Source organism: Solanum tuberosum, unplaced genomic scaffold (assembly GCF_000226075.1).
Source record: "Solanum tuberosum cultivar DM 1-3 516 R44 unplaced genomic scaffold, SolTub_3.0 scf00106, whole genome shotgun sequence".
In the NCBI taxonomy this organism is placed as follows: Eukaryota; Viridiplantae; Streptophyta; class Magnoliopsida; order Solanales; family Solanaceae; genus Solanum; species Solanum tuberosum.
In genome coordinates this window covers 915,502-942,623 of record NW_006239032.1, presented here as the reverse complement: position 1 = coordinate 942,623, position 27,122 = coordinate 915,502, and the positions used below count along the sequence as shown (strand labels likewise).

Genomic DNA, 27,122 nt, shown 5'->3' with positions numbered 1-27,122 from the left:
CAAGAAGAAGAAGAAGAGTGATGATGGAGAAGAAGAATGAAGAAGAAGAAGAATGATGATGGAGAAGAAGAATGAAGAAGAAGAGAAGCAACAATGGTCCCCAACAATGGAAGAATACGCAAGAGAGGAAAAGGGAAAAAGTGAGCTGTTGGAACCCTTTTTTCCCCTCAATTTCTTATTATTGATGGACTAAAGTGTAAAATAAAAAAACTTAGGGATGAAAAATTCAATCCCTTAATTCTTAATTTAAAAATTGTCACCCCTACTCAATACTTAACACTTGAGTCACCAATCCCTAATTTTGAAACTTTTCTATAACCCTTAATTCATTGTCCCTACTAACATACCAACTGGATATAAAAATAGCTATTCAAACTCCTTTCTTGCAAGCCCCACCATATCCCATTCTCTTTAAAATCCCTTAGATTTTTTTTCACATTCCCCTGTTTTTCTCAATACTCAATTTGCTACTGCAACTGCCACTTTTTTCATAGAACACTCAACCCCCCCCCCCCCCTGCCACTTTTTTCATAGAACAGAAAAGCACAAAAGGGGTTGTTGTGGCTGTAATTATTACTTGTATCGTAAAGAAGCAGCAACGTTTGGATCAGTTAAAGCTCTTCATTAAGCACATCTAGTAACGACTCTTTAGTTGTTGAGATGGCGAAGAAGGTGGATGATTGTGAGTTTTGGCTTCCTTCAAAGTTTCTGACGGATGATTTTGGATCCGGGTTTAACCCGTTTGGAACTCACTCGGATCTGAGTTCGCCGGTGGAGTCTGTGATCGGGTCAGTAGATACAGAGAGTGATGAAGAAGAGTATATTAATGGGTTAACTCGGAAAATGGCTAACTCTGCACTTCAGGACTCTGGGTTCGGCTATGGAAACACCAAGGTACCTTTTGATTCTGGGTCGTTTTTTTTTCTTCATGGTTTTTAAGGTGTGTTTTTGGTTGATGAATATTTGGGGGTTTTGGTTTTTCTACTTTCTAGGGTTGGAGTTTATCATGTTCGCCTCAGTCGACGTTATACGGGTGCAAGCAGGGATCAAGCCATGGAAGCCCAAACTGTCCTTCACAGGCCTCTTCCCCGCCGCCGGTGAACCAAAGGGATAGAGCTTTTGATCAATTTTATGCGGCTGCCGGAGAAGTCGCGAGGATTAGGATGATGGAGGAAGCTGCCGGACTTTATCAGACAAAAACTGGATTGCCCCCAAAATATTCAAATCAGCCGTCGCTCTCTTACCAGCAGTTGCAAATAGCTCAAGTAAGTTTTGATACTGCTACAATCCCACCTTTTTTTTTTTTTTGCCTTTTTAGCTTATATGTTTGTTTATATATGGAATGTAGTTTCAGCGATTGAAACAGCAACAGTTAATGAAGCAAGGCCATGGAGTCTTGGGTTCTGGTAAAGGTGGATTTGAGCAGTATCCGCTGAACCAGAACCACCAGCAATTCTCTCATAGCAGAGGCCAAAATGGAGCTGCTAGACCTATGAATTCTTCAATTTCTAGTTGGTCTTCGTTGCAACAATCTCAGTTTCAGCAGCAGCCTGGCTCAGGCATGCGCGCTGTTTTCCTGGGAAATCAAAATCCAAAAAGAGAGTGCGCTGGAACTGGTGTTTTCTTGCCCAGAAGAATTGGGACACAAGCTGAAACTCGAAAGAAACCAGGTATACATTTTACCCCGACCTTAGAGGTAAAGAGACGGTTTTCGATAGACCCTGTCATCAATTGATATTATCAACTAAATTACTTCATTGATTAGTGAAGTGGTATTACCACTTAGGTTGACTCTATGGATATAGATTTGAATTATTTACTTAATGGAGAAGATTTAGTCTTAATTATTTTTATTGATAGTCTCTTGGCGTTGATAGTGGAAGATGACTCTAGTTTTGGACTGTTCTTTAGTGTCAGCGTCTAGTCATATAGATGCTTTCCAATTGGTCTATGTCTTTTTTGGGTTGGTGTGAACAGCAAAGAAAGATTCAAATTTTACTACTACCAGCTAATCTGTTTGACTCAGATTTCATTTCACCTTTCTTGTGTTTAGATTCTGATATTACTCATGGTTAATGACAGTAGATTATTATTTGGGTCCTAACAAGATGTGTTTGGAAATTAGCAGGATGTTCAACAGTTTTACTACCAGACAGAGTGGTCCAGGCCCTGAACTTGAACTTAGAAGCTAGGCAACAGAATAATCAGGTTCAAGCCACATGTTATCAAGGCAGAACCGGGTTGATTCGTTCCAATGGTTTGCAATATCCAAATAATACGGCAGTGGCTCAACCCAGACGTAATTTGAGATCGGGCAGTACATACTCACGACCACCAACGATGTCACAAGAGCTACTTCTTCCGCAGGATTGGACTTACTGACGAAGTTTTAGAAGCAGGGGAGATTTTGTTTACTAGTTCTGGATAGTGGTGTTAGATAGTTAAATCATATAAGAAGATGAAAGATTGTTTAGAATCAAAAGAAATCCATGTTTTTTGTTTGGATAGTGTGTAGGGAATCAAAAGAATATAAGTTTTTGCTTGGAATTACAACTTACTTTCTATACTTTTGTTGCCAGTGTCTCTGGGTGTTTTGCAGAAAAATGATGATATTCAACTCCTCTATGATCTGGTATGACAGGCAGGGGAATTGATCAATAATTATACATTAATTATGTACTTATTTTTGTACAAAATCTATAGTTTTTTTGTTCTGTCATATTCCATCTTAAGTGCCTCTGATAAATCTTATTCTCTCCGTTGTATTAGAGAAAATAATATATATATTAGTTATCGTATTATTTAATTTATAATTGATTATACAGATCGAGCGGCGTTACCTGCGGAAAATACTTTGACGTGTATGAGTTGTTGCATGGTATGGTGGTGGAAATGGAATAGTTCATGTTGTGATTTGTTTGGCGCTGAACCATCAAATTCTACTTATATAATAATACACCTTTCATTCATTTTGGCTTTTTGTTTGCAAGTTGAATTAGTGCCCCTTGACCAACACAATAGGCAAATTCATCAAATGTATCGCAAAATCTTTTGAAAAATTCCACACCGATCCTTTAATGATACATTAATCTGATGCGCGAGATATAATAATATAAGTGTTGATACATTAATCTGATGCGCGAGATACAATAATATAAACACTGATACATTAATCTGATGCGCGAAAATGAGGGATTTTGGAAATTTGTAAAACTTATAGGGGATAATGGTAATAAGTAAACTAAAAGATGGGATTTCTGTCATTTTTCCTATAAACTATATATTTTGGAGTTAATATCTTAAAAGATCATTGAACTATAGAAAATTATCTAGTAAAGTCATGAACTTTGTTTTGTATCAATAAAGTCATTCAACTTAAGGTTTTTATCTTAAAAAATCATTCAACTACATTTATCATTAAAATAAATTTGATATGACATTTAAATTACTTTTTATCCCAATCATGAATCCAACAAAATTATATTTATTTTTATGCCAGGTAATCACAACCTCATAAATAAAATAATAAAAATGATATAATCTGTTTATTTTTATGCCAGGTAATTATGCTTTTTTTCTCCTTCTTCGCCTGATTTTCTTTTTGCAAAATAATCAGAGCGTTTCTAGGTTCTTTGGTCTTAGCAGAATTGCAACTTCAATGAACTATTTTCCTGCTTCACTTCTCTTTGCCTTCACCTAAGTTAGCTTATAATCTTCTATATACTAATTAATTTTATGTTCTAAAATATGTTTATGTGACTTGTGTGTCAAATTTATCCTTTTAAAAAAAAAAAAAAACAAAGTTTAACTTGGTTGTCATGTAACTGGTTCCAGTGAGGCATAACTGAGGCTTTTAAGTATCTTTTAAAGCATTGAAGTGTTTTTTGAATTAGGATTCAAATTTACTAATTGTATAAATTCTAGAATGGAATTCGATTCTCAAATCCTATAAAATTCATATGCTAAAATGGAATTCGATTCCCAAATCCGAATCAAACGTGAAAAATGTAACTAATATCAGGACCTAAAAATATTGACTTTATAATTTTATTCATTGCGATGATTAGGTGGCATAAAAAACAATTTATTTAGTCATGTCAAATATAGTTTAATGAAAAATGTAGTTGAGTGATTTTTGGAGATAAAACTAGTAAGTTGAGTAATTTTATTGATATAAAATAAACTTTAATGACTTTGCTAGATGATTTTACATAGTTCAATGACTTTTTAAAATATCAACTCATCTATTTTGTCATCCCTAAATATGAGTAATTTACATCTTTTAAATTCAAGCTCTATTTTTACTCAACATCTTAATCAACGAAAACATTTTTAGTAAGGTCATCCAACATTGTTTGAATATTCTTATCGAGTGAATTATGACAATTGATCGATAATATTGCTGATACAAAATGATATACTATGTGAAGATTCCTCGCCACAATTAGGGGAGTTGATTGTTATAGCTACATCTCTTTTGAGTACTCTATTCACTAGTGTATTTATTACTATCCCAGAATAATATATATAGGGCCTAGTATGGTCCATCATAAACTTTACACATATTTCTTCAATTGCAAGGTTTCGAAATAATATAATGGACCCCTATATATACTTGGCATTGGTCCATTATATATACTAATTACTTGGTTTTATTTTGTCAAGCAGTAAGAGTTGACAGGGACGGAGCTAGCATTGAAATTTGATAAAATTAAATAGTTTTTTTTTTAAATATAAATAATATAATTTAGTTTTTTTCAAAATTTAGTATCCGTGGACTCATAATTTTGACTCCGTCTCTGTCGATTGATATGTTCAGCAAAAAATTGACCACGTCCATGCACTTATACACTCACTTATCTGTGATGTAGTTTTCATGATTTGTGTATTTGTTTTACTTTTCTTTCTGCCTCTTTTTCAGACCCTTTAAGATCTCTATTGAAGTTCATGATGAATTGGTCATACATATATATATATCGGTGACCTCCTTAAGTTGGCACCAATTTTCACTTCGACACCTTAACTAAGCTTTGTTCATTTTAGACACCTCATGTCATATTCCGCTATGTCATTTTGACACTTTTTGCTGACATGTCATAGAGAGTGTAATACACTCATTACCAGCGTGTGAAAGACTTATTTAATCGGTTTTTTTCATCTTCTTCCTCATTTTTCAGCCATCATCTCCCAAAACTTAAACTCCTTTTATGGAGAAATAAATTTGATAATGCTATTAACAAAAAAATAAATTTGAACCCATTGGAGTTATAATATAATGATATAATAAAAATTAAAAGAAGACAATGTGAAGACCCTTGCAATAGTAAAGAAGAAGATGATGTGGGTGAGGAAGAGGTTGGGGTGGGTGGGGTGGAGAAGATGATCTGGGTGTGGTTGGGTTATTTTATTTTTAAAGTTTTTTGGGCAAAAATTCCACATGTCATTCACTCATTGGTCACTTCTTTTTTGTACTAAAAATCATTATTTAGGAATTATTTTTTATATATATGCCCTGTGTCTTAATTTAATTCGTCATTTTTGACACGTTATTGACGAGTGTATTACAAACACTTTATATATTTGACTGATAATTAAAAAAGTGTCAAAATGACACAATGGACCATGACATGAGATGTCTAAAATGAGCAAAACTTAGTTAAGGTGTCTAAATGAAAGTTGATGCCAACTTTAAAGGGCTACCGATGGGTTCAACCTTTAAGTAATATAACCTGAGCAATTTTCACATCATCATGTCATTTTCATCTATTATAATAAATAAATAACATATTTTATTTTTAAGATTTAAATCTCACATTTTAAAAAGACTTCACAAACTTTTCTTCGAGATTTATTAGCTAAAAAAATGTAACGATGTACATTATCAGCTACACATAAAATGGTCAATCATAAATTTTGTAGTAGGTGTATACTAATTCTTCCCCACCTTTGTCATGTGGTTAAGAGCATTGTCAATAGTGAAGGAAGAGAGCAAACAAGCAAAAATTGATTGTGTGATGCAATCACCAATCACTAAAAAATAACAGAAATTAGCTATAAATTTTATCGCTAAATTACTTATAGTTAACAAAATAAAATAAAATTGTATCTGGAGATCGAAATCTGACACAAATAATAATTTAAAAAACATACGAAAGGACATATAATTAGATCCTAAACTAGTGGAATAATATATGCGGTTTGCTCAAGAATTTAAAAGCAACCATTTTAAAGTACAAAAATTGAAAATCATCCCAAATAGGAGCATTTGTGCAAATGACTCTTTCTCATTCTAAAATTAATTAAGGTCCATTTTTAACTTGTGGGGTTGGTTTGATATTCTAAGAGTAGAAGCTTAGCAGGCCCATTGTTAAATGATTATAGGCCCATGATTTTGTTTCTTGCTGAGTTGAGGTACAAATATAGATGAATTCCCATTATGGCAGTGTCAAAAATAATATATAATGAGAAAATTTCATAAATTAATATAATTTAAAGCGTAATTTCACATGTAGCTATAGTTTGTATACTTACGAAATGTAAGTATAGTCATTGCATTAGACGGAAGAGTTGTATCAATTGTATTCAGACAGCGGATATCAACTCTATCAGTAAAAGAGTTGTATTTAGATAACATATATCAACTGTATTAACGCATATTGTATCAGCTGAAAATGTATGAAGATAGATCAACACGCGTGTGTATTGTATATTTTCTACAAGATCCAAAATATAGCTACATTTGGTAATCTTTTGAAATCATTGTTATGTATTGTAAATAAAATCTAAATGCGTAGTTTTAGAATGAATCTAAGCAAAATTAACTGGTCTACAAATACAAAGATAAAATGTTTTTTTTTTTCTTAAATATTTCATTCTTCCACTACCTCTAATTACCTGTATTGCACATAGTTTCATTCATCTTATGCTTTTCTTCAAATTACGGTAAGATTTCCCTTAATTATTTTAATTTTACGTTCAGATATTTTTATTTAATTATCAATCTTTTTTTTTAATTATAGGATAATTATGATAGTAATATTTTCCAAGTTAGCGTCTTGCATCCTCTATGAATTTGGAGTTTAGTTAAGAATTGAGATAATTTTAAAATTCTAAACAATTTAGTACGGAGAGAATTAATTTGAACCAATTATAAATAATTAAGCCTCGGTCTTAAATAAATTGGATCAGCCATATGAATCTCAACTTTATTTAAACTCTCATTTCATATATAGCATCATCATACTAACTATATATATATATATATATAAGTGAAAATAATTAAAATAAAAAGTATTAATAATATAGAAGAACAATTATGAAAAAAAAAACCCTTTATTATGAGTAGCTACTACTAGCTATTACATAAGCATGCTTAATCCATTACTCAATAACTTAATGTTGATGTATCTCTTGATCAACGATTCAACTGAACTCATTATTTTTTCTAACACGAAAGATAAAAATATACTATAAATATATTATTTGAAAAAAAATGTTCTAGATTTCTTGGCTCCCTTCTTAGGAACAGTGACAACAAGCACTCCATTTTCCATTGATGATTTCACTTTATCAACCTTAGCATCCTCAGGCAAATTAAAAGCAGTAAAATAATTCCCATTTCTTCTCTGAAAATGGTGCCAATTATCATATTCTTTTTGTACTATTCTTTTCTCCCCACTAATCTTTAGGACTTTGTTATTTTCCACTTGTACCTTCACTTCTTCTTTTTTGTATCCATGCAAATTAGCCTTAAAAATATGTGCCTCTTGAGTTGCTTTGTACTCAATTTGTGCTATAGATTGAGGTTCACGTGGAAATGATAGTGATGGTGCTATGAGTGATCTAGGGGTTTGAAGGTAAAATTCACGTGAGGGACCGTTCTGACGACCTTGATTTGTTTGAGATTGATGCGTAATTTTTGTTACAGGTGAAACATGAGGATCTTGTCGATGATTCTCTTCATCTGTTTGGAATTGATGCGTAATTATTGTTGATGGTGGTGGTGGAGGATCTTGTACACGGCGCGCATGATTATTGCGACCGTTAAATAGAGCTATTAAAGGCATTTTTGTTGTTAAATTTTGAAGAAAAAAAAAGGAAGTAAATTAAGTAAATCGTATAGGAAGAAAATAAAATGTGTGATAGAAGGAGTTGTGTATTTATAGGGAGAGTTTCAAAGTTGGGAATCTTCTATTGACGTGTATTTGAGATGTTATAATTCATTGAACATTTCGATTAATTTGCAATAATATTAATAGTGTAAAAAGTATTTACTTAATCATGTGATTTTATACAATAATATATTACACAATTTTTTTTGAGATACTTAATGGTGAAAAGTATCGTTAGATTAATTTTTTCGCAAGTCTCACGTTTTAACTATCAGTTATTCTCCTTTCACATTTAAACTATATATATCACCATCTAATGTATTAAAACATACATAGTTGAGTAGATGGTGATTGCTTAGATAGGAAAATAGAGCAATTCATAGTTGACCTAGTCAACTTCGAAATGTGTTTTTTTAGTTCAGATAAAAAAAAAACATTTAATAGTTAAAATGTGTAATTCACATAAAAGTGATATTTTTTTTTGTGTGACTGTTAACTATAAATGTTAACATGATAAACATCAATTACTAATTTTATAAATATAATAAATAAGTTAAACTAACTGATAATATAAAATAATTTTGCACTATTAAGGGTACAAATGAAAGAGAACAAATTCTTAAGATTGTGACTTCAAGCTAGCTGATCTTTTTGTGACATTCGGACACTTGGAGCATTCTCATTGAGTCATATTTTATATGAATGAACTACCTTTATATATTCTCATGTTGCAAATGGAGAATACATGTAAAAAAAGGCTACCTACTAAGTTTTTTGTTATTTGGCGTTCGATTTTTGTGTTGGAGTTCAACTAATTCAAATTTACATATTGTACGACTCATTTCTGAAGATCAACTGCTCTTAACTTATTTCTTTTTCATTCTCACAGCTCGAACTCAAGATCTTTAATTAATAATATGAGATTTTAACTATTCGATCACAATCCAGATGCTACCTACCTAAGTTGTTGTACGGTGTAACATGCTAATCACTTCTATCTGTCTAAGGAATATTAGAAAATGAGATCAACCAAATCAGGGAAATAAAGATAAGCTACTTAGATATAAAATTATTCTATGTCCTATAAAAATTCCAAATTATTTTCAAACTCACTACTATTCTAACTCGAATTTAACTAATTGGAACTGAAAATATAAATAAATTTTACACAATTATAATTTTAACCTAATGAAGGAGGTTGAATTTTATGTTTTCAGACAACTAGTTCTATTTACTATATATTATACGTAACTCTACCTTGCATCTATTTAAAAGGTTTAAAGTATCTTATCAATTCTACAAATTCATAAGCCATGGTTATTTACACTTACCAAAGAGCCAAGAATATGGTCTGACATCACTAATGCAAAAATGGAAATATTGAGTACAATAAGAAGAAACTAAAGCTTAAAAACGAAAAATTAGAGGTACAACAAAAAGATAAATTATCAATAATGAAAAAGCAATGGAACAATCGAGAACTATATTATTCATTTATTCTTCCCAGCTCACTATCTACCAAAAGAACATAATCAACTCGTATGGCCTAAATATTATCTAGTTCATTTTTGAGGTTAGATTCGAAGTACGATGATCAAAATATTATATGTTTGCATCAATATATGATAGATATTTTACTTTTCGTCAATGAAAATTATATATTTGAAAATTATATTAAACGTCATGATATGATAGCAGTTAAAAGAATTTAAAAATAATTAAAAACAGTATGGTCAAAGAATTAAAACATCATTGACTCCTCAATTAGTAACATCACCGGATATAAATATTGAAGAAGATGGGTATATATATGGTAAAAATGGTTTTCTAATTTCTAAAAATAATGTTTTTATTTTTTAAGATCAGTAGATCACGATATATTAAATTTCAACCCATTTTAAAGAAAAAGTAAAGCACATAGCTTTGCATTGACTAAAAATCTAAAATTTATCAATGCACCATTTTCAAAGTTGTGTGCCTTAAAAGGATTATAGCTTTAAACCTCTTGATTTTAGCTTGACTCTTTTGAAGAAAACTATTATAGTGAGGAAACCTAATTAGTACAAAATGTATTTTTATTACATATAAAAATAAGATGCCAAGAGCTCCTGTTGAGAAAATGTTTGTGTTTGGTTTTCTACAAGTTATATCAAAATGTAGAAGAAGTCTTTTTTAAATAATATCATGTAAGTTCAAGCTTAGATTATAAGAATCTTAGTAATATCTAATTTCTGCCAGCAAAGCGCTCACAATGGCTGAGAATCTTAAAATAATATTAAAAGATAAGAAGTATACTCTTATTTAAGTTAATTATTACGATCTCCATTTACTTTTACTCGTTCACTACATTAAAAATATATTTTTCAAGATCTAAGACTAGATATCAATTTTAAGAAATATTTAAAATTTAAATTGAACGAGTAAAAATAAGAAGTATTTGGAACCGAGTGTACATTTAATTAATCTAATACAAACCTAGGGGCCGGAGATGCCTGGTTCAACGAGTATTTAATTTGTTAGAATATTTTATACTAATACAATAGGATAAAAATAATATATATTGTATGTATACAAATTATTAAATTGCCTTAATGTGATAAAACCTTCTAGAATACTATTTGGCAGAACTTTAGATTTAGGGAATATCTTTACTTTCTTAACTTGTCCCACACTTAAACAGACACTAATTAACATCATTCTATTTTGAGTAAATTTTAGAAATAAGAAACATAATAGATATAATAAGGCTTTATAGATATAGTTTTGATAATTGTATTTTATAGTTATAGTTCCGTTTGCTATGACGGCCATGATTTGTATGTTTTATGAGGTTTGTATATTTCGTTTGCCCGTTTGTATATTTCGCTCGTGAATATACAAATAGGGTAAGTATATACAAATTCTGTATTTATACATTTAGAAATTTTTCAGAACTCGATTTGTATATTTTGCTTGTCAATATATACAAATAAGATAATTTATTGTGAATTTTTTATAAATCGTATATAAATATCTAGGGTAAACATATAGATATTATAGATTTATGTAATCAGGAACAGAATTATACAAAATTCTAATTTATACTTTTAGGTGAATCACACAAATTAAACAAATAACAAGATTTAAGGAAACGGTGGCTATGAATCACAATTTTCCAAAGCACTAGCTATAACATTTAATTTCGTTTAAATGTTTGCTATTCTGCACAATTTCCCCTTCTATTTTTGCACTAGAAACTATATCTGATCACGTACTTCTTGATGATATATATATATATATATATGAATATGTACAAAGACGGAATGGTCCGGAAGGTCCCGATATTTATTATGATTTCTCATTCCGATTCTTGTACTTTATGAGGTTTTCATTCCGATTCCTATATCTGTTCTAAGTGATTATTTTGAATCTCGCAAATTAAGCGAAATAGAACAAGTATAGGGATATTTCAAATCATTAATATTTTTATCAATAAGGGTTATGGTGCAATAGTAAATACTCTTTTATGTGAATTCAGATTTAGTCAAACCTCACTATAAATACTACAAAAAATGTCAAGTGAGAAATTATTGGACAACCTAAACAACAAATTAAAATTTGGACAAAAGAAGAAATATAGAAAAAATACACAGTTTATTTATTTAATATTATGAGTAGCTACGTACTAATTAATATTACACAAGCATACTTAAATCGACTCCATTAACTAATAAAGACCTTACACTACCCTTTATTTTTTACCTCCTCAGTTCACATCATCTATATTAATAAAAAAGCTGATGTATACCCTCTATATATTCAACGATTCAACTATAATATTTTCGACATGAAATATAAATATATCGATATCAGAATATTCGAACTGTCCTAACGTGTGATTTCTTGACCGCTCCCTTCTTAGGAATAGTGACAATAAGCACTTCATTATCCATTGTTGATATCACTTTATCAACCCTAGCATCCTCAGGCAAATTAAAAACAGTTGAAAACTTGCCATTCTTTTTCTGAAAATGATGCCAAGTGTCATATTCTTTTTCTACTATTTTTTTCTCCCCACTAATCTTTAAGACTCTATCATCTTCCACTTGTACCTTCACTTCTTCTTTCTTATATCCATGCAAATTAGCTCTAAAAACATATGCTTCTGGGGTTACATTATACTCAAATTGAGCTAGATATGGAGTAACATGTGGGAATGATAGTGATGGTGCTATGAGAGATCGAGGGGTTTCGAGATAAAATTTATGAGAGGGATCGTAAGAATCTTTCTGGCCTCGAATTGTTTGGGATTGACGTGTGATTCTTGTTGTTGATAGTTGATTAAAAAGATGGTGTAGATCCTGATTTGTTGTTGGTGGTGGATAATTATAAAGATCTTGCTCATCACTTCGATTTGTTTTAAATTGACGATGCATTATTGTTGTTGTTGGATCGTAAGAATCAGAACGATCATGATTCTTTTGGGATTGAGGCGTAATTATTGTTGCTGGCGGAGAATTTTGCACACGACGTGAATGGTTTTTGCGACCATTAAATAGAGGTATTAAAGACATTTTTTTTTGTAGTATACTCAATTTGTTTTGGAATAAGAAAATATATTAGGAAGAAAATGAAATGTGATACAATGAGTTGCTTGCTGATTTTGAGTGTTATGGCGTGGGGGTATGTATTTATAGGGAGGAGTTTTGACAAATGGAATCTTCTTTGACGTGTATTTGACGAGAATATTAAAAGGATTATATGTATTGACCATGTGTAAGATGTTTATTTTATTCTATTTAATTTATGTGATACCTTTTCAAATTTTAAGATTCAAATAAATTTTATTTACCATAAATTTTTTATGTCTTTTAAATATTTTGCATCGTCAAGTAATTTACAATACTAGCTAGTAATACTTTTTACGTAATTTACAAATATATAAATTTTATTTTAAAAAATTTAAATATTTTATATCTGAATTTACAATCCAAATTAAATTGTTCGGCTTTCAATATTTTGACTATATCTATAAATTGGGACATAGAGAATACTTAATTAAATTATTTATAAAGTAAATATAGGTAAATCTCTACATAATAAAATAACACATCAAAACTATTACTTTTTTTCAAAAATTTCAAACCTTAATATTTTTTTTATTTGGGAAACTTACATAAATCCCGTTAGTTTAGGAGCTAATTACTTAGATACACAACCTAGTTTGCAATATTATGTATCTTACCAGATTTTGGTGTGTCTTGATACATTCAAATACGCTCAGATAAATGTATCTCAAGATACGTGAGGTAAAAAATAGGGATAATTTATTCTAGATACATTCTATCCATATATTCACATGTATCTAGGATACATAACAAATCTCGCCCACGTCACTCATTTCTCTCCCATCTCGCGCGCTCACCACTCTCCTAATTAATCACACTAGATACATACAGACACATGTATCTAGTGTGATTCACATGTATCTGTGATACATAACGAATCTCGCTTGCCTCCCTCCCCATCTCACTCGTTTCTCTCCCTATTTTAGTGCATCTGATAGTAAAAATACATGTATGTAATTGTATCTCCTCAACATATGGTAGGAAAGTTTTAATTAGTGATAAGATACGTAATATTTTGATAATATAGATAATAATAGTGTATATGGTAGTGTAGTATGTCTAATTATGTAGTTTTTCCTTCTTCTTTTTTAAAACCTACCTTAACTATTGCTTCCTTTGTATAAAGCACATCTCAATACTAAGTTGGCCATATATTTGTTCCCAATTGACAGTAGGCGTGTGTAGGCCAACTGAGCATCGAGGTGGATTTTAATACAAAGAGAGTAATAATTGAAGTATGAAACTCATAAAAAAGTAATTATACTTTAGGTAGGTAAATAGAACAATTGACGTATGAAACTCGATAAAAATAATAGTTTAAATAATTTTTACCATTAACTACACTACATTGATAATGTAAGTATAATTTTACAGTGTCGTAATCATATAAAAATTAAAATAAATCACAAGGGAGAAATGAAAGAGAACAAATGCTTTGGAGTAACTTGGCATTTAGCCATCAAATCTTTATAAAATATTCGCATAATTATTGGAGGTTTCTCACTGATTTAATTTATATGCATGGACCACCCTTTATTCTTAGATACAAATTAATGGAAAAAAACGTGAAAAAGGAAACTTATTATACCTTAGCCTTTTGTAGATACCGTATTACCGCGTGACATCACAATCACTTCTCTTTCTTCATCCAATTGAAATTTGAAAATGAAAATCATCATGCCTATTTATATAAGCAGTGTGTAATTGACTACAAATTTAAAAAAGAGAAAAAATATTGAAAATTGTGGTTTAAAATAAAACGATCTTTTTTTTTTTTTTTTTTTTTTACTATAAACATCTTTGATAGATCTATGCATGTCATATGAGAATGCACATGATTTGTGTTGAATGCAATGTAATTATCTATTTTGACTTGACTATAATCTCAGGATTATAATCATAGAATATGTTACATTTTCAAGACGTTCATCAAGTGAAAAATGTAAAAGAGTCCATTAATCGAAACTTCATACACTGCTCAAATTTTGAGATACAACATAAAGTATTGTAGTTCATTATTAGTAAATAGGTAACAACTAACAACAACTATATAGTAGAAGAAAAGCTACAAAACTTCTGCGCCTAACATACTCTCCACAACCTCTAAAGGAACTTTATTTTTCACATTTTACAAGTCGATATACGATGCATGATGAATACACATACACCATTGTCCATCAACCTTCTCGAAAACATTGGTAGCAAATTGTTTTCCCCAGCTGCTGCCTTTAGTTTTGACCATCTCAATGCATGTAACGTACCCGATATCACCTCTAACATGGACTTGAACATCCCTGATCTCGATATCAAGTGGGAAATCGTATTCTGCCCAGACAAACTCCCAGCTTCCCATTACAAGATCATACCCAGTTATGCCGCTAACACCAGGGTGCACGACACAAACATTCTCACCTTTTGACCAAAGGGTTTGCATTGCAGCTAAGTTTCCATGTCTGAAAGAGTTGTAAAAGCGGGCATTTGCTGCTAGTACAGAGGCCTTACTATCCTCCTGGAGTAGCCGGAGGCTATCCCTAATCTTTGCTGCTCGGGCATAGTTCTCCTCTTTAATAGCAGTCTTTAGATCCTGTGCCAAGCTTTCCTCATTTAGCAAGATGTTTTCACCGCTCAAAGTTCCTTCAGAATCCTCACTCATGACACGGCATGGTCTCAGTGAATGTGAATGAGGGCCTTGCCTAAAAGGTGCTGTTCTGAATAAATACATAATTAGATGATTTTACAGCTTAGGAGATAGGAAATTTGAAGTAACCCAAAAATTGAATGAAAAAAGGAAAGAAAATTGAACAGATGCATTACACTTAGCAGGTACAAGACATGTAACACAATTTTCAAGGCCTGTCAAAGACACTGGCCATTAAAAATGATAGAAACGTGCATTTGAAATAACTATATAGGGGTGGTAGTACAATAAGAAGAACAGATGCTCAAATACTTAACAACGCCAAAACAGAATGTTTAGCTGACTTATTGCTTTTTCAATAGAATAGGTTGCTTGCTTACATGACAAAGAGTTCCTAATGTCTAGATAGAGGTCGTAACCTCTAAATGCAACAGAGAAAACAGAAACAAGTGGAAGCTAGACTTTTTCTTCTCATAATTGTCATCTCTCAACTGCATATGAATCTCGAGATAGGTCAAGAAATACAAAGAAGATTGCACAATCTCGAGTAAGTGCTCAGATACACACCTTGAATTTGATATCAGAGTTTCCCATACTTAAATTGCAAATATTCCTCCACATTATTGTTGTGTTTATATTCATGGAAGATATCTAAAGCATCATTTGAGAAGAGATGAAACTTAACACAGATTATTTCTGGTGAAAACCGTAAGTTACCAAATTCTGTAACTACTCTGCATTCATAACTTCAAACAGAGTGTTTCCTCACATCTGTTAAGTCACAGATTAGAAGTGCAGAAAAAAAGAAACAACATGTATTCATACTACTACCACATGCCCCCTACCAAAACAAAGATAAATTAAGATGATTTATGTTTATATCAAACATTCAAAATCAAAAGTTCTCACATAACCAGGTGTCATATGCAACAAATTGATCACTTTTTTTGCCAGCTTCAAGGCGAAACAATGTTCTCAAAGATAGACTAGGGATCAACCTACAACAAGTTAAGGAATAGGGTGGTGGAAATACCTAATATTTCCTTTAGGACAAGGTATGGAATGTATGAATTCTTAGTCATGTCTTTCGGGTTGATGAAAGCCCCAACAACATTCATATAGTTGATGAACCATGTGTTTAGGCCCTATTTGGACTGTTTCATGATAGTGTTTATCAATGATAATATGGTCTACTCTAGGGGTAGGGAGCAACATATGCGGATTGTAGTCCTGTGGGAGATCAAAAATCGTATGCCAAATTCAGAAGTATGAGTTTTTGCTTGAATCTGTAGCATTCATGGGGCACGTAGTCTCCAAGGATGGGATTATGGTAGATCCAATGAAGGTAGATGTTGTTTGTGGTTGGGCTTGGCCTACTTCTCCTATCGAGGTTCATAGTTTCATCAGGTTAGAAAGCTATTACAAACAATTCATTGAGGTATTTTTTTATTACGACACATTTGACTAGATTGACTTAGAAGAACGGCCCTTCTAGTTGTCTAATAAGTGCGAGACAAGATTTTTGAAGCTCAAGGCCTTGTTTACTTCAACACTAAATCTAACTCTTTCTATTGAGGGCCATGCAATTACGGTTTACTGTTTTACTTCTGATGTTGGCCTGGATTGTGTGTTGATGCAAAAGGGTAGAGTTATTGCCTATTCTTCTAGGAAGCTGAAGCTTCACAAGAAGAAATGCCCCACTCATGACTTAGAGTTATACACAATAGTTTTCACATTAAAGACTTGGAGGTACTACTTGTATAGAGTTCACTGAGAAGTATTCACCAATCACTATAGCCTTCAGTACAACTTCAACTTGAGGACAACAATCTAAAAAAGTGTTGGTAGTTGGAGTTACTTAATGATTATGACATTTGAATCATTTATAACTCAAGAAATGCTAATGTGGTAGCAGATATCTTGTGCCGGAATGCAGTGAGTATTGGGAGTTTATCTTTCTTAGCTATGGATGGGCAACCTACGACTTCGAATAATCATTCCTTACCCAATAAAATTGTTAGACTTGATATTTCTAAGCATGGTGGGGTACTTGCTTGTGTAGTGTATAGATCTTGAATCATTTATAACTCAAGAAATGCTAATGTGGTAGCAGATATCTTGTGCCGGAATGCAGTGAGTATTGGGAGTTTATCTTTCTTAGCTATGGATGGGCAACCTACGACTTCGAATAATCATTCCTTACCCAATAAAATTGTTAGACTTGATATTTCTAAGCATGGTGGGGTACTTGCTTGTGTAGTGTATAGATCTTCTTTGGTTTAGGGGATTCAAGCAAACAATTTGAGGACCCGAGGTTGAGGGTGATTCATGGCAAGGTGCTTTGTGGCAAGGTCAGAAAGGTGACCTTGGATTATTAAGGTTTTTTTTAGGATTAACAGGTGTGTTTACTTGGTTTGGTTGATTTTGTAAGAGTCACATTGTTCTAGATATTTTATATTCATTAAAAGAATAGACATATAGTTGCCAAATAATCCTAATATGAATTTCTAAAGTTAAAGAGAGCAACGGAAATTTATGTGAATTGGAACCCTGTGCAAGAAGGTCAGAATTTCGCAACAGCTATAACAGCAGGCCAACAAATATCTAAAAAGGGCAATAGAAGATATTGCATACTCTTGGGTTGTTTGGATCACATGGCATATAATAACAATATAAGGATTGTTATAGAGTGATGATAATAGAGTGCATATTATGTAGGAGTTACCTACTTTAACAGCATTTTTTTAAATTTTAAATACCTTCATTCATCTTGCTAATACACTTATTTTATTGTTCCCTATTACACACGCATCACATAACACAGAAATTCACACATAACATTCAAGTGAGTATTACTTAGTACCGCCAACCAAATGCTGCATTACTTATGCAAGAATTGTCTTTTCGTATACAACCAACCAAGCATTTTAGTTATTCGGGAATTATTTTTCCTAATCCTTCCAACCAAACAATTGTATTATTTATGTGAACTTTTATGTTTGATTATTTTTCCTAATCCCCTCCAACCAAACGACCCCTTAATGCACTCATCACTAAGTTGTAAACAACTTTCCTTTGAGAGATAAAGTCATACTTTATGAATATCTTCAAGCTAAGCAAGGAGAACTTACTGAAAGTTTCACTTCTTGAATCAAAAGCACCATGTCCAGGAAAATATCCAGATCCTATTTTAATTCGGCCAGTTGAAACAGCATTGAATTGCATTTGAAAAGCTGAAGGAAGGCGGTGATCAGTCTGAAGACCATTGATATTGGAATGAGCTGAAGCTATGTATCCTCTGAATTCAATGCGTCCCTACGATGAAAGTTGAAGACGAAATAAAATTTCATATCAAATTTCCATTGTAAATGATGTTGATCCCATGCTAAATATGGTTGAGGCCTTGCACACTTCGTAATTTTAACGCATCATCTTAGTGTTGTTTCTCCCTATGATGCTCGGACTTTCCAAAAATGTTGCCGCACCCGTGTAGGATCCTCCAAAAATACACCATTTTTGGATGATCCAACACACACCCATCGGCATTTTTGAATAGTCCGAGCAACATAGGTTTCTCCATTTATATAATATCAAATTCTGCAAACATTCTGGTACATCAGTAACAGTTTCTCTTAATGGTATAACACCACCATACAACTATTAAATAGCAATGGAAGAAGATTTAGACTACTGAGAATTGCACAATTGTAGACATTTCCTCCATTTTTGGGAATTCCAACTACAATTCCTCATTCTATTGTAACAAGACAACTGCTAAACTTTCTCCCTTTACCCAGACCAAATTGTCATGTTCACTACTTCTGGTGCAGCAGTCCAGGGAACACATTTGGCGGCTAAACTGATTGTAATTTACTATAGCTGATGAATTGAGGAGCTTAAGAGCTCATAATCAGCAGAATGGTGAAAGAAAAGCTTAGGATTTAAGTGTACTCCAAGTTCCAACGGAAGAAAGAAAGACAGCAAAAACAGCAACAGTGGCAGCAGATGAGCAACAAGAAGCAAAACATCATCATTACCAGGCAGAAGTAAATGAAATCATGAAATGCAAATTGCAGACCTAAAGATTTTAGTAACAAAACTTAAGATTACTCAAAGCAAAGGACAAGTGAAACTAAAAAAACACCTCCACTGGACCAAAAGATTGTATGGCTCTATTGTGGGGCATTAACCTTCACTTTTGGAAATTAATTACCTTACCGAAAAATGAAAGAAAAACACTTTAGGATTATTTTTTTTTAAGGCAAGTGGTGCACAGTTCGAACTCAGTAGATAATGGGCCCGCTCCTCTACCCTTCTCCACTTAAATACCGGGTTTTATCTGTGTCTGGATTCTAATCCATGATTTGCGTCTTATCCACAGGTCGCACATAGCGCTCCTACCACTAGACCAAAGCCCCTGGTGAAAATTCAGTATAGAACCTATAGTCTTCCATTTACAACTAGCAACTTTGCACCACATTCATGCCTTCACCACCACTACCTCTATCATGCCAACATGTTTTCACCTTAATTCATTAATTTTCCGAAGATTACACATCAACAACCTCCGCATTTACCCCTATCATGACTTGATGCACAACCATCAACCATTAAAAAACCAAGCTCTGAATTATCCATTCAAATCCTTGGAAATTCAACAATCAAATAGTTTTCAGCAACATTCTTGTTTTGATTTGGTAACCATGTCCTCATAAAACCCAGCAACATCATCAATTTTTTTTTATAAAAACTGAGTAAAACAAAGAGATCTAAAAGTGGAGAATCCATGGAATGGAAGTGTCTACTGGCACAAGAAGAAGAGGAAACCAGAAAAAGTGGAGGAGACAAAAGGAGGAACGGAGGGACGGAAAAAAGAAGGGAAAGGGAAAAGCAATCTGAGAGAACTGAGGACTAATTTGTATGTATGTGATTTGTTATTTGGATGAAAGCAGTGTTAACCAATCAAATATTCAACTGACCCAAAAAAAAAAAAAACACTTAATCAATCAAAAGGTCAATGTTAAGTTTGGGAAACTAACACTTGAGCTTTTGCAATTCTCCAAAAACAAGCTTTCAGCAATTGCCATAAAGTTTGCCTTCTTTTTTCTTTGGTCAAGGTTATCCATGGTCTTAACTCTTAAGTTGCATATATGATAAGTGGGAAGAGCCTTATAGACTATTCGTATGCGCGGAACTCCTTGAAGATCAAAAGTACATACCTCTTGGAAAGTTCCGCGCATAGAGAAATATTATTTCCAAATGAGATAAGTGGTTTGCTTCATCAAGATCAATAAAGCTATACCCTTCAATGAAACCAAACCATCAGTGCACCCTTTGTTTCGGTATAAACGACTAAAAGTCAATAAAATAAGAAGTAAGATCCCTCAAAAGAAAATTCCCCATCAAAACTAAACATCATGGAAATAAAAAAAAATCCTTAACAATCATTATAACTAATTGTGCAAATGCAACAAATACAATTTTTTGCTGGTTACAATAAACTGACTACATATATTCTTTGAGAGTAGAGGAACCTAAAACTATGTGCCCATTTGGATTGACTTATTTTAGATGCTTTTAAGCCAAAATAGCTTTTAAACCGTTTTGAACTGTTTGGATAAAGTAAAAAAATGCTTATACACACTTATTTTAAAGCCAAAATAACAAAAATAAGTCAAAAGCCATAAACTAGCATAAGTCAAAGCCAAAAGTCAATCCAAACAGGCACTATAACATCTCAAACATTTTACTTCAGCAGTATAAAACCCTTATAAACAACTTCAACAACTCAAAAATCAGAAATTCAATGCAACATAAGAAAACAAGAAGAAATTTCCAAAAAGAAAAAAACTCACGATATTGGCGGAGTGGGTTCGACTGATTCGAGGTCCAAAAGACAATGTTTGGAAATTCGAAGCGACCTCCATTGTTAATACAAATTCAAGTTATAAACTGCTCAACTCTGTATATAGTGTAACAGAAGCAATGAATTATCAGTCAGTTACCATAGACATAGAGAAACTTACACGAAGAATTTAGGACTGAGATTTGAATTACCTGTCAAATTTTTGATGGAAGAGGACAGTGAGCTCTATCTTTTTTCTTTTTTTCAGTGATAAGGAAGTGATTTGACTTTATATGTATAGGGAGGGTCACGACAAAGAAAATAGTAGTAATTGGGCTTACAATAGGAGTAGTTTAGTATGTACTCTATAAATGGGCTGATAATTGACCTTAATAAATCGGGTCATTCAACCCAAATAAAAAGGAATATTTTTCTCTCTTTCATTATTATATTATTATTATTTCTTATTTCATAAAACAAATTCTTTCTAAAACATTCACCATATATAATTTATATTATTTTCTTTTATAGTCGTTTAATATAAAATTATTTTATACCATAATTTTTTAAATAATATAAATTGCTAGCAAAATTATACATTATACATACTAATGGAAAATACAAATAAAAGTGAAATCATTAATGAAATACAATTAAATAAACATTACATAATTGAAAAAACTATTTTAAATTTTACATAAATATTCAACTTTCAAGATCACTACGGTGCTTTCATAAATGCTCCATCAATGCATTACGTAGTTCAAAATGAGTTCTATATAATGTTTATGTTTAATTAAATTTTTTGTATAATGATATAATATTAAAATATTCAATAAGGTAAATTGGTGTGATGAATAGTGTTACACCAAATTTGGTGTAACATTATTCACACACCAAAACGATGTAAAATTTGATGTTGGGTTGGAGATGATCTTATGCTCTCCAATTCTGAAGGTGCTCAAGTAAGTACTTAAAAGTTAAAGGCCAAGTAGGCACATGCACCCTATGTAGCATAATACACCTAGAATGTCATATAGGGTGCATGACTATCACGTAAGATGTCGCATAGGACGCATGTGTTTACTTAATCATTTTTTTATAGTTTAAGTGTCTACTTGTGCGTTGTGCCCATCCAAAGTTGGAGGCATAAATGTCAATTGAGGTCAAGTTAAAAAGGCACATTCATGTATTATTCCTTGAATATTTCTGTCCTCCAACTTTGGGTGTGCACAAATAGATACTTAAACTTGTATAAAGTTGAACAAGTGGACCCATGAGTCTTACGAGGCATAATACACGTAGGACTCAAATTGTCATGTAGATTGCCACGTAGAATGTGTGTATCAATTTGTTCAACTTTATTTAAGTTTAAGTTATGCATACCCAAAATTGGAAGACATAAATGTAAATGAAATCAAGTTAAATGACATATTTATGTCTATGTTCAATTAAAGCTATACCACAAACATAAGTTCAATAACGCAAATTATACCCAGGACACAAGGTATGATACAAGGCAAAACAAATTATGCTCGAAGGCAAAAGGAATTAAATTCAAAATACAAGTTATTCCCCAAGTTTAAAATTTAGTAAAAACAAATTACGTCTCCAGACATAAATTCAGTGGCATAAGTTATGCCATTGGTTAAAAGTTTTATATACGAATTAGATATACAGAATTGTTGCCCCAAAATAAATTAATTATAGGTTAAATGTGGTTGATGAAATAACGTAAGGATCAAAATCACAATATATCAATAACTCAAGGGCTTAAACAACCATTTATCTCTTTTAAAAGTTCTCCCTCTTCTCTTTCAACTGCCGCTCCGTGTCCAACTCGCGTTTTATTTAGACTAATCAAAGGAAATTTTCTCCATATAAAAGTACACTGAAAACTCCACTTTCAATCTGTTTGAAAATAGTGAGACAAACTCAATTAAGTTTAGCAATCAAAAGATAAATTCAATTTTACCACAATAACATATCCGGTGTAATCGCAGCTTCAAATTCAATTTTGTGATAAGAAATTAACGGGTCACACTCGAGTAGCACGATGTCGTTTTACATTGGTCGTGAGGCTTCAAAGGTTCGTTTTTTACTCCATTTCTTCAAGTTTACAACTCCTTTTTTTACTTTCTTGCTCTTAATTTTTTGTGTTGTTGTTAGCTATGGAAGAGGATTTGTACGGAGACTGGAATAGAAATCAATCTTCTTTCGGAGAAGTGGAAGTATATTCTTGGAGGTTTGATATTTCAGGTTCATATTGATCAACCTTTTATTTTCTTTGTTGCACCATCTGAGTTTAAGGCGTGGAATGAATATGGATGATTCATGTATCTGAGATAGAGTAGTTTTTGTTGTATGTAAGGTTTGTCGCACCGAAAAGAATTACTCACTCCATTTCAATTCATTTGACCTACTTTGACTTGACACGGAATTTTGTTAAAGAATAACAAAAGTCTCTCACATCGGTGGTGGTTATTGAGATGAGTGGACTCCTTATAAGACTTTGGCAATCCTCCTCCCTTTGAGCTAGCTTTTGGAGTGTGAGTTAGGCCTAAGACCTAACGGAGGGACTAGTTTATGTAGTGGTGTGTGTTGGTTTTAGTTGAAGATGCTAGGAGTCGTTGATCATGGTTTGTGACTTGATTAGATTTTGAAACAAGATGTGTAAATTAATCATCTTCTTTTACATATGTGCAAAATTATGGCTTATCTTCTTTAAAGAACTATATATACAAGTTCGGTTTTGAACTTAATAATTTTAGAAAAACTGAATCTAAGTTAACGGACTCTTCACTCTGAATATTTGTCTAGTCGGCAGTTTCTTTCTTTGGTACTTTCTGTTTTCTTTATTGTGTCTTGTGGCATGGAGGAGAAGGGAGGAGGGGTAAGAAGTGGAAGTTTGAGCAATCAAATTTTGCATTTTCTTTCACCTCTTGTTGAATGATGCAATTTATTTGTGTTCTTTTTAAACAATTTGCTGTTGTTGTCATTGTCATATTTGATACATCATTTCCCTTTAGTTGTTCCGTAATTGTTTTTCTTCATGATCATAGTGCTAATTATTAGATCTACCAAGTTGTAAAATGTCTCACCTTTTGTCAGTACATACATGGATTTGCTGCTCGAGGGGTTCACTACATACATCGCCCTGGACCTACTCTTCAGGATGTCGGCTTCTTTCTTCTTCGGGTTGGTTTTATTGGTTGTTGGTTCTCTTTATCTCCACTCTCTAAGGAGATGCTCACTCACATTCTTCCTTTTTCTTTGTTGTTCTTTTAAACGATAACTCCAGGAGCTTGGGCAAGATAAAGGTTACATAAGTGAAACTGTATTCACCACCCTCTTTCTGTCTTTTGTCTTGGTGAGTTGTTTTTGGTAATTTTCAGTCACCAACTATTGCTGAATCCGGCTGCAGAATATTTCCATCACTTCCAACTAATTTTGGAGCTTTAGTTGGTGGGAGTTTTCAGTTTATTTGCTATTTAGGTTTTGATATTGTATCTTCTTGTTCTAACTCTTACTCATGTTTTCCTGCAGTGGACATTCCATCCTTTCTTTTTCAAAATCAAAAAGATCTATACAGTGCTGATATGGTGCAGGGTCTTGGCTTTCTTAGCTGTAAGTGACCAGTTCTCTTGAGTGTCATTCTTGTGTTGTTTTATATGTAAAAGTTTCAATGAGTTTCAACTTATCAAAAGAAAAAAGAAGAAAAGTCTCAATGGAATCTCATCATTTCTATATTCAGTTTAAATGTTGGCAAAGATAACTTTAATTCTCTTCCTGTATGCTTCATTACTTCTCTTTAGGGCTACCCAACATTTAGAGAGAAGTCATAGTATCCAATATGATCTGCTAAGTTGTTGAATGATTGTTATTACAGGCTTGTCAGTTCCTTCGGATCATCACATTCTACTCTACACAGCTTCCTGGTCCAAATTATCACTGTCGTGAGGTAAAGACTTATCTCATTTGGTTGATAATAGATGTGCCAGTTTGCACTTTTCTCAGTTTTCTGTTGCCTATCCTCTGCGTGTTGTGTGAACTGTCTATCTTCTGATATTGCAGGGATCAAAGCTTGCCACATTGCCTCCTCCCAATAGTGTTTTAGAAGTTCTATTGATTAATTGTGAGATATATTTTGCCTTCTCTCACTGTATTTAGTAAGTTGTTCTCGTTACAATGCAACTTATGTTGTGTCTATAAATGTGCAGTTCCTAGGGGCATGCTTTACGGTTGTGGTGATCTGATATTTTCATCTCATATGATATTCTCTCTAATCTTTGTGCGGACATATCATAAATACGGGACACGAAGGTAGTATATTAGCAGTTGTATACTCTAAATATTATGTTTTGGTAAAACAGTCTGATATTCAGATAAGAGTTCTGTTTCCTGTGAATGCGGACACTCTATTATTTCTTCCTTTCCTTCACTTCCATTTTTTTTTTTGTGTTTTCTATAATTTGCTGAATTAGCTTGGGACTGAGGCATAGATGTTGTTGTTTGGTTTTCTGTAATTTGAAATAGATGCCCTAAAAATAGAGAAGACTTGAATTAAGTGTTTTTACCACAGCCAGAGGTTGCTAGCGATTGCTGAATTTGATTCTGCAGGTTTATAAAACTGTGTGCTTGGTTAGCTGTAATTGCTCAAAGCTTCTTGATTGTTGCATCCCGTAAACATTACACTGTGGACGTTGTTGTGGCATGGTGAGTGGAACTCTCAGCTTGACAATCTGCGTTAGAACGTTTGTTTGCAAACAATAGTTGTCTGACTTGATTGAGTCTTCTATTACTTTGTAACAGGTACACTGTTAATCTAGTAGTGTTCTTTGTTGACAAACAGTTGCCAGGTTAACATCCTAATCCTCACATTGAATGAATTTAATCTTGACTACTTCCTCCTTCTGCCCCTTTCTTGTTTTTTTTTTGCTTAGAAGGGAAGGATAAATATTTTGCTGAACCAATGAGTATTTTCTTCCAGAACTGCCTGACCGAACTAGTGCAGCGTTGATTCTACCACTGAGCAAAGATAGCAAGGCTAAGGAAGAGAATCACAAACTTCTGAATGCAAATTCTGGAGATCCTGCAGAATGGATATAGAGAAGCGTTCTGGATTGTGTATAGATGTGTATAACCCAAATTTATGAAAAGATCATTGAAGATGGGAGCACAGTTCATGTTGAAGCAGTGATGAATGGTGTATAGACTGCAACTAACTGAAGCTGGTTAAAAGCACTTCTGTTCAACATCATTACAAGGTTGGTTTGACAAGTTCACTAGTTTTGGTTTATAACGTCGAATACAAAATCGAAGGTCAATGCTGTTGATGTATCCATGTTCCCATTGGTTAAAAATTATCGAATGTATAATGGATTCCATCTTCAGCCGATAAATTATCTTTTTAATTTTGTACTCCCGAAGTTCTTGTGTTGCATCCCTCCTTCAGCCAAGGGTCTATCAAAAGCAACCTCTATGTTGTTGTTTTGTACTCCCGAATTTCTGGCTTTTAATTTTTCATAATTTGTGTCTAGCCATCGATTAATTGAAGTGACAACACTAGTAAATCCTTGACATATGTCAAGTCTTAGAGAAATCTTTATTTCCACACATTGGTGGATAAAGTTACCGGTACTTGTGCTGGTAGAATGTAGTAGATGCTAGGTAAGTTAGTCGCGCACATGCTAACCCGAATGGTACTGCCATATCAGAAAAAGGGATGAAAATGAAGTGCTCTCTCTGACTAGAAATTTAGCACAGATGATTAATGACCAGCAAAAGTGACTGGGATAGATCCTTAATCTTACAGTTAATGTAACATGGGATGTAAAGAGCATGTAATGTTCCTTCATGCAACAGTGGCATGGGGTCAGTAGATCCAATTGAATGCCTTGTCTAATATGGATGGCCTATTA

The 27,122-nt window shown here is 32.7% G+C and overlaps 5 protein-coding genes across 7 annotated transcripts; 2 read left to right on the top strand and 3 right to left on the bottom strand.

Moving 5' to 3' along the window:
* The first annotated feature begins 521 nt into the window (after positions 1 to 521).
* On the top strand, positions 522 to 2,703 carry LOC102593680 (uncharacterized). Of its 2 annotated transcripts, none has more exons than XM_006349423.2 (4): positions 522 to 894; positions 993 to 1,265; positions 1,349 to 1,670; positions 2,126 to 2,703. In XM_006349423.2, exons 1-4 carry the CDS (start codon positions 661 to 663, stop codon positions 2,380 to 2,382), a joined length of 1,086 nt encoding a protein of 361 aa, XP_006349485.1. In that variant the 5' UTR covers positions 522 to 660; the 3' UTR covers positions 2,383 to 2,703. The 2 variants fall into 2 exon arrangements, with proteins under 2 accessions (XP_006349485.1, XP_006349486.1); XM_006349424.2 differs by having other exon boundaries at positions 2,129 to 2,701.
* Positions 2,704 to 7,313: 4,610 nt separating this feature from the next.
* On the bottom strand, positions 7,314 to 8,114 carry LOC102593357 (18.1 kDa class I heat shock protein-like). The gene has a single exon (XM_006349422.2). The coding sequence runs from the start codon at positions 8,064 to 8,066 to the stop codon at positions 7,479 to 7,481; it is 588 nt and encodes a 195-aa protein (XP_006349484.1). The 5' UTR covers positions 8,067 to 8,114; the 3' UTR covers positions 7,314 to 7,478.
* A 3,635-nt stretch (positions 8,115 to 11,749) lies between these two features.
* On the bottom strand, positions 11,750 to 12,697 carry LOC102593021 (18.1 kDa class I heat shock protein-like). Its single transcript, XM_006349421.2, has one exon. It carries the CDS (start codon positions 12,662 to 12,664, stop codon positions 11,960 to 11,962), a length of 705 nt encoding a protein of 234 aa, XP_006349483.2. The 5' UTR covers positions 12,665 to 12,697; the 3' UTR covers positions 11,750 to 11,959.
* Positions 12,698 to 14,647: 1,950 nt separating this feature from the next.
* LOC102592462 (uncharacterized) lies at positions 14,648 to 21,490 on the bottom strand. Of its 2 annotated transcripts, none has more exons than XM_006349419.2 (4): positions 21,414 to 21,490; positions 21,212 to 21,318; positions 18,488 to 18,671; positions 14,648 to 15,421 (listed from the first exon to the last, which is right to left on the bottom strand). In XM_006349419.2, exons 2-4 carry the CDS (start codon positions 21,281 to 21,283, stop codon positions 14,847 to 14,849), a joined length of 831 nt encoding a protein of 276 aa, XP_006349481.1. In that variant the 5' UTR covers positions 21,284 to 21,318; positions 21,414 to 21,490; the 3' UTR covers positions 14,648 to 14,846. The 2 variants fall into 2 exon arrangements, with proteins under 2 accessions (XP_006349481.1, XP_006349482.1); XM_006349420.2 differs by lacking the exon at positions 21,414 to 21,490 and adding an exon at positions 20,576 to 20,659 and having other exon boundaries at positions 21,212 to 21,293.
* A 1,526-nt stretch (positions 21,491 to 23,016) lies between these two features.
* LOC102592126 (phosphatidylinositol:ceramide inositolphosphotransferase 1-like) lies at positions 23,017 to 26,740 on the top strand. The gene is made up of 11 exons (XM_006349418.2): positions 23,017 to 23,290; positions 23,371 to 23,460; positions 24,313 to 24,399; positions 24,503 to 24,571; positions 24,748 to 24,828; positions 25,091 to 25,162; positions 25,276 to 25,336; positions 25,422 to 25,524; positions 25,822 to 25,917; positions 26,014 to 26,060; positions 26,192 to 26,740. Exons 1-11 carry the CDS (start codon positions 23,258 to 23,260, stop codon positions 26,308 to 26,310), a joined length of 858 nt encoding a protein of 285 aa, XP_006349480.1. The 5' UTR covers positions 23,017 to 23,257; the 3' UTR covers positions 26,311 to 26,740.
* Positions 26,741 to 27,122: the final 382 nt, after the last annotated feature.

Bases quoted from the DNA above. Each gene is read 5' to 3' on its own strand.
- LOC102593680 (XM_006349423.2), top strand. From the start codon at position 661: ATGGCGAAGAAGGTGGATGATTGTGAGTTTTGGCTTCCTTCAAAGTTT. The intron at 1,266-1,348 runs GTAAGTTTTGAT...TATGGAATGTAG, and splicing joins AGCAGTTGCAAATAGCTCAA to TTTCAGCGATTGAAACAGCA. The intron at 1,671-2,125 runs GTATACATTTTA...TTTGGAAATTAG, and splicing joins TGAAACTCGAAAGAAACCAG to CAGGATGTTCAACAGTTTTA.
- LOC102593357 (XM_006349422.2), bottom strand. From the start codon at position 8,066: ATGCCTTTAATAGCTCTATTTAACGGTCGCAATAATCATGCGCGCCGT.
- LOC102593021 (XM_006349421.2), bottom strand. From the start codon at position 12,664: ATGTCTTTAATACCTCTATTTAATGGTCGCAAAAACCATTCACGTCGT.
- LOC102592462 (XM_006349419.2), bottom strand. From the start codon at position 21,283: ATGGAGGTCGCTTCGAATTTCCAAACATTGTCTTTTGGACCTCGAATC. The intron at 18,672-21,211 runs GTGAGTTTTTTT...CTTTCATCGTAG, and splicing joins GAACCCACTCCGCCAATATC to GGACGCATTGAATTCAGAGG. The intron at 15,422-18,487 runs GTAAGTTCTCCT...TATTCAGAACAG, and splicing joins TTCAAGAAGTGAAACTTTCA to CACCTTTTAGGCAAGGCCCT.
- LOC102592126 (XM_006349418.2), top strand. From the start codon at position 23,258: ATGTCGTTTTACATTGGTCGTGAGGCTTCAAAG. The intron at 23,291-23,370 runs GTTCGTTTTTTA...TGTTGTTGTTAG, and splicing joins TTGGTCGTGAGGCTTCAAAG to CTATGGAAGAGGATTTGTAC. The intron at 25,525-25,821 runs GTAGTATATTAG...TTGATTCTGCAG, and splicing joins CATAAATACGGGACACGAAG to GTTTATAAAACTGTGTGCTT.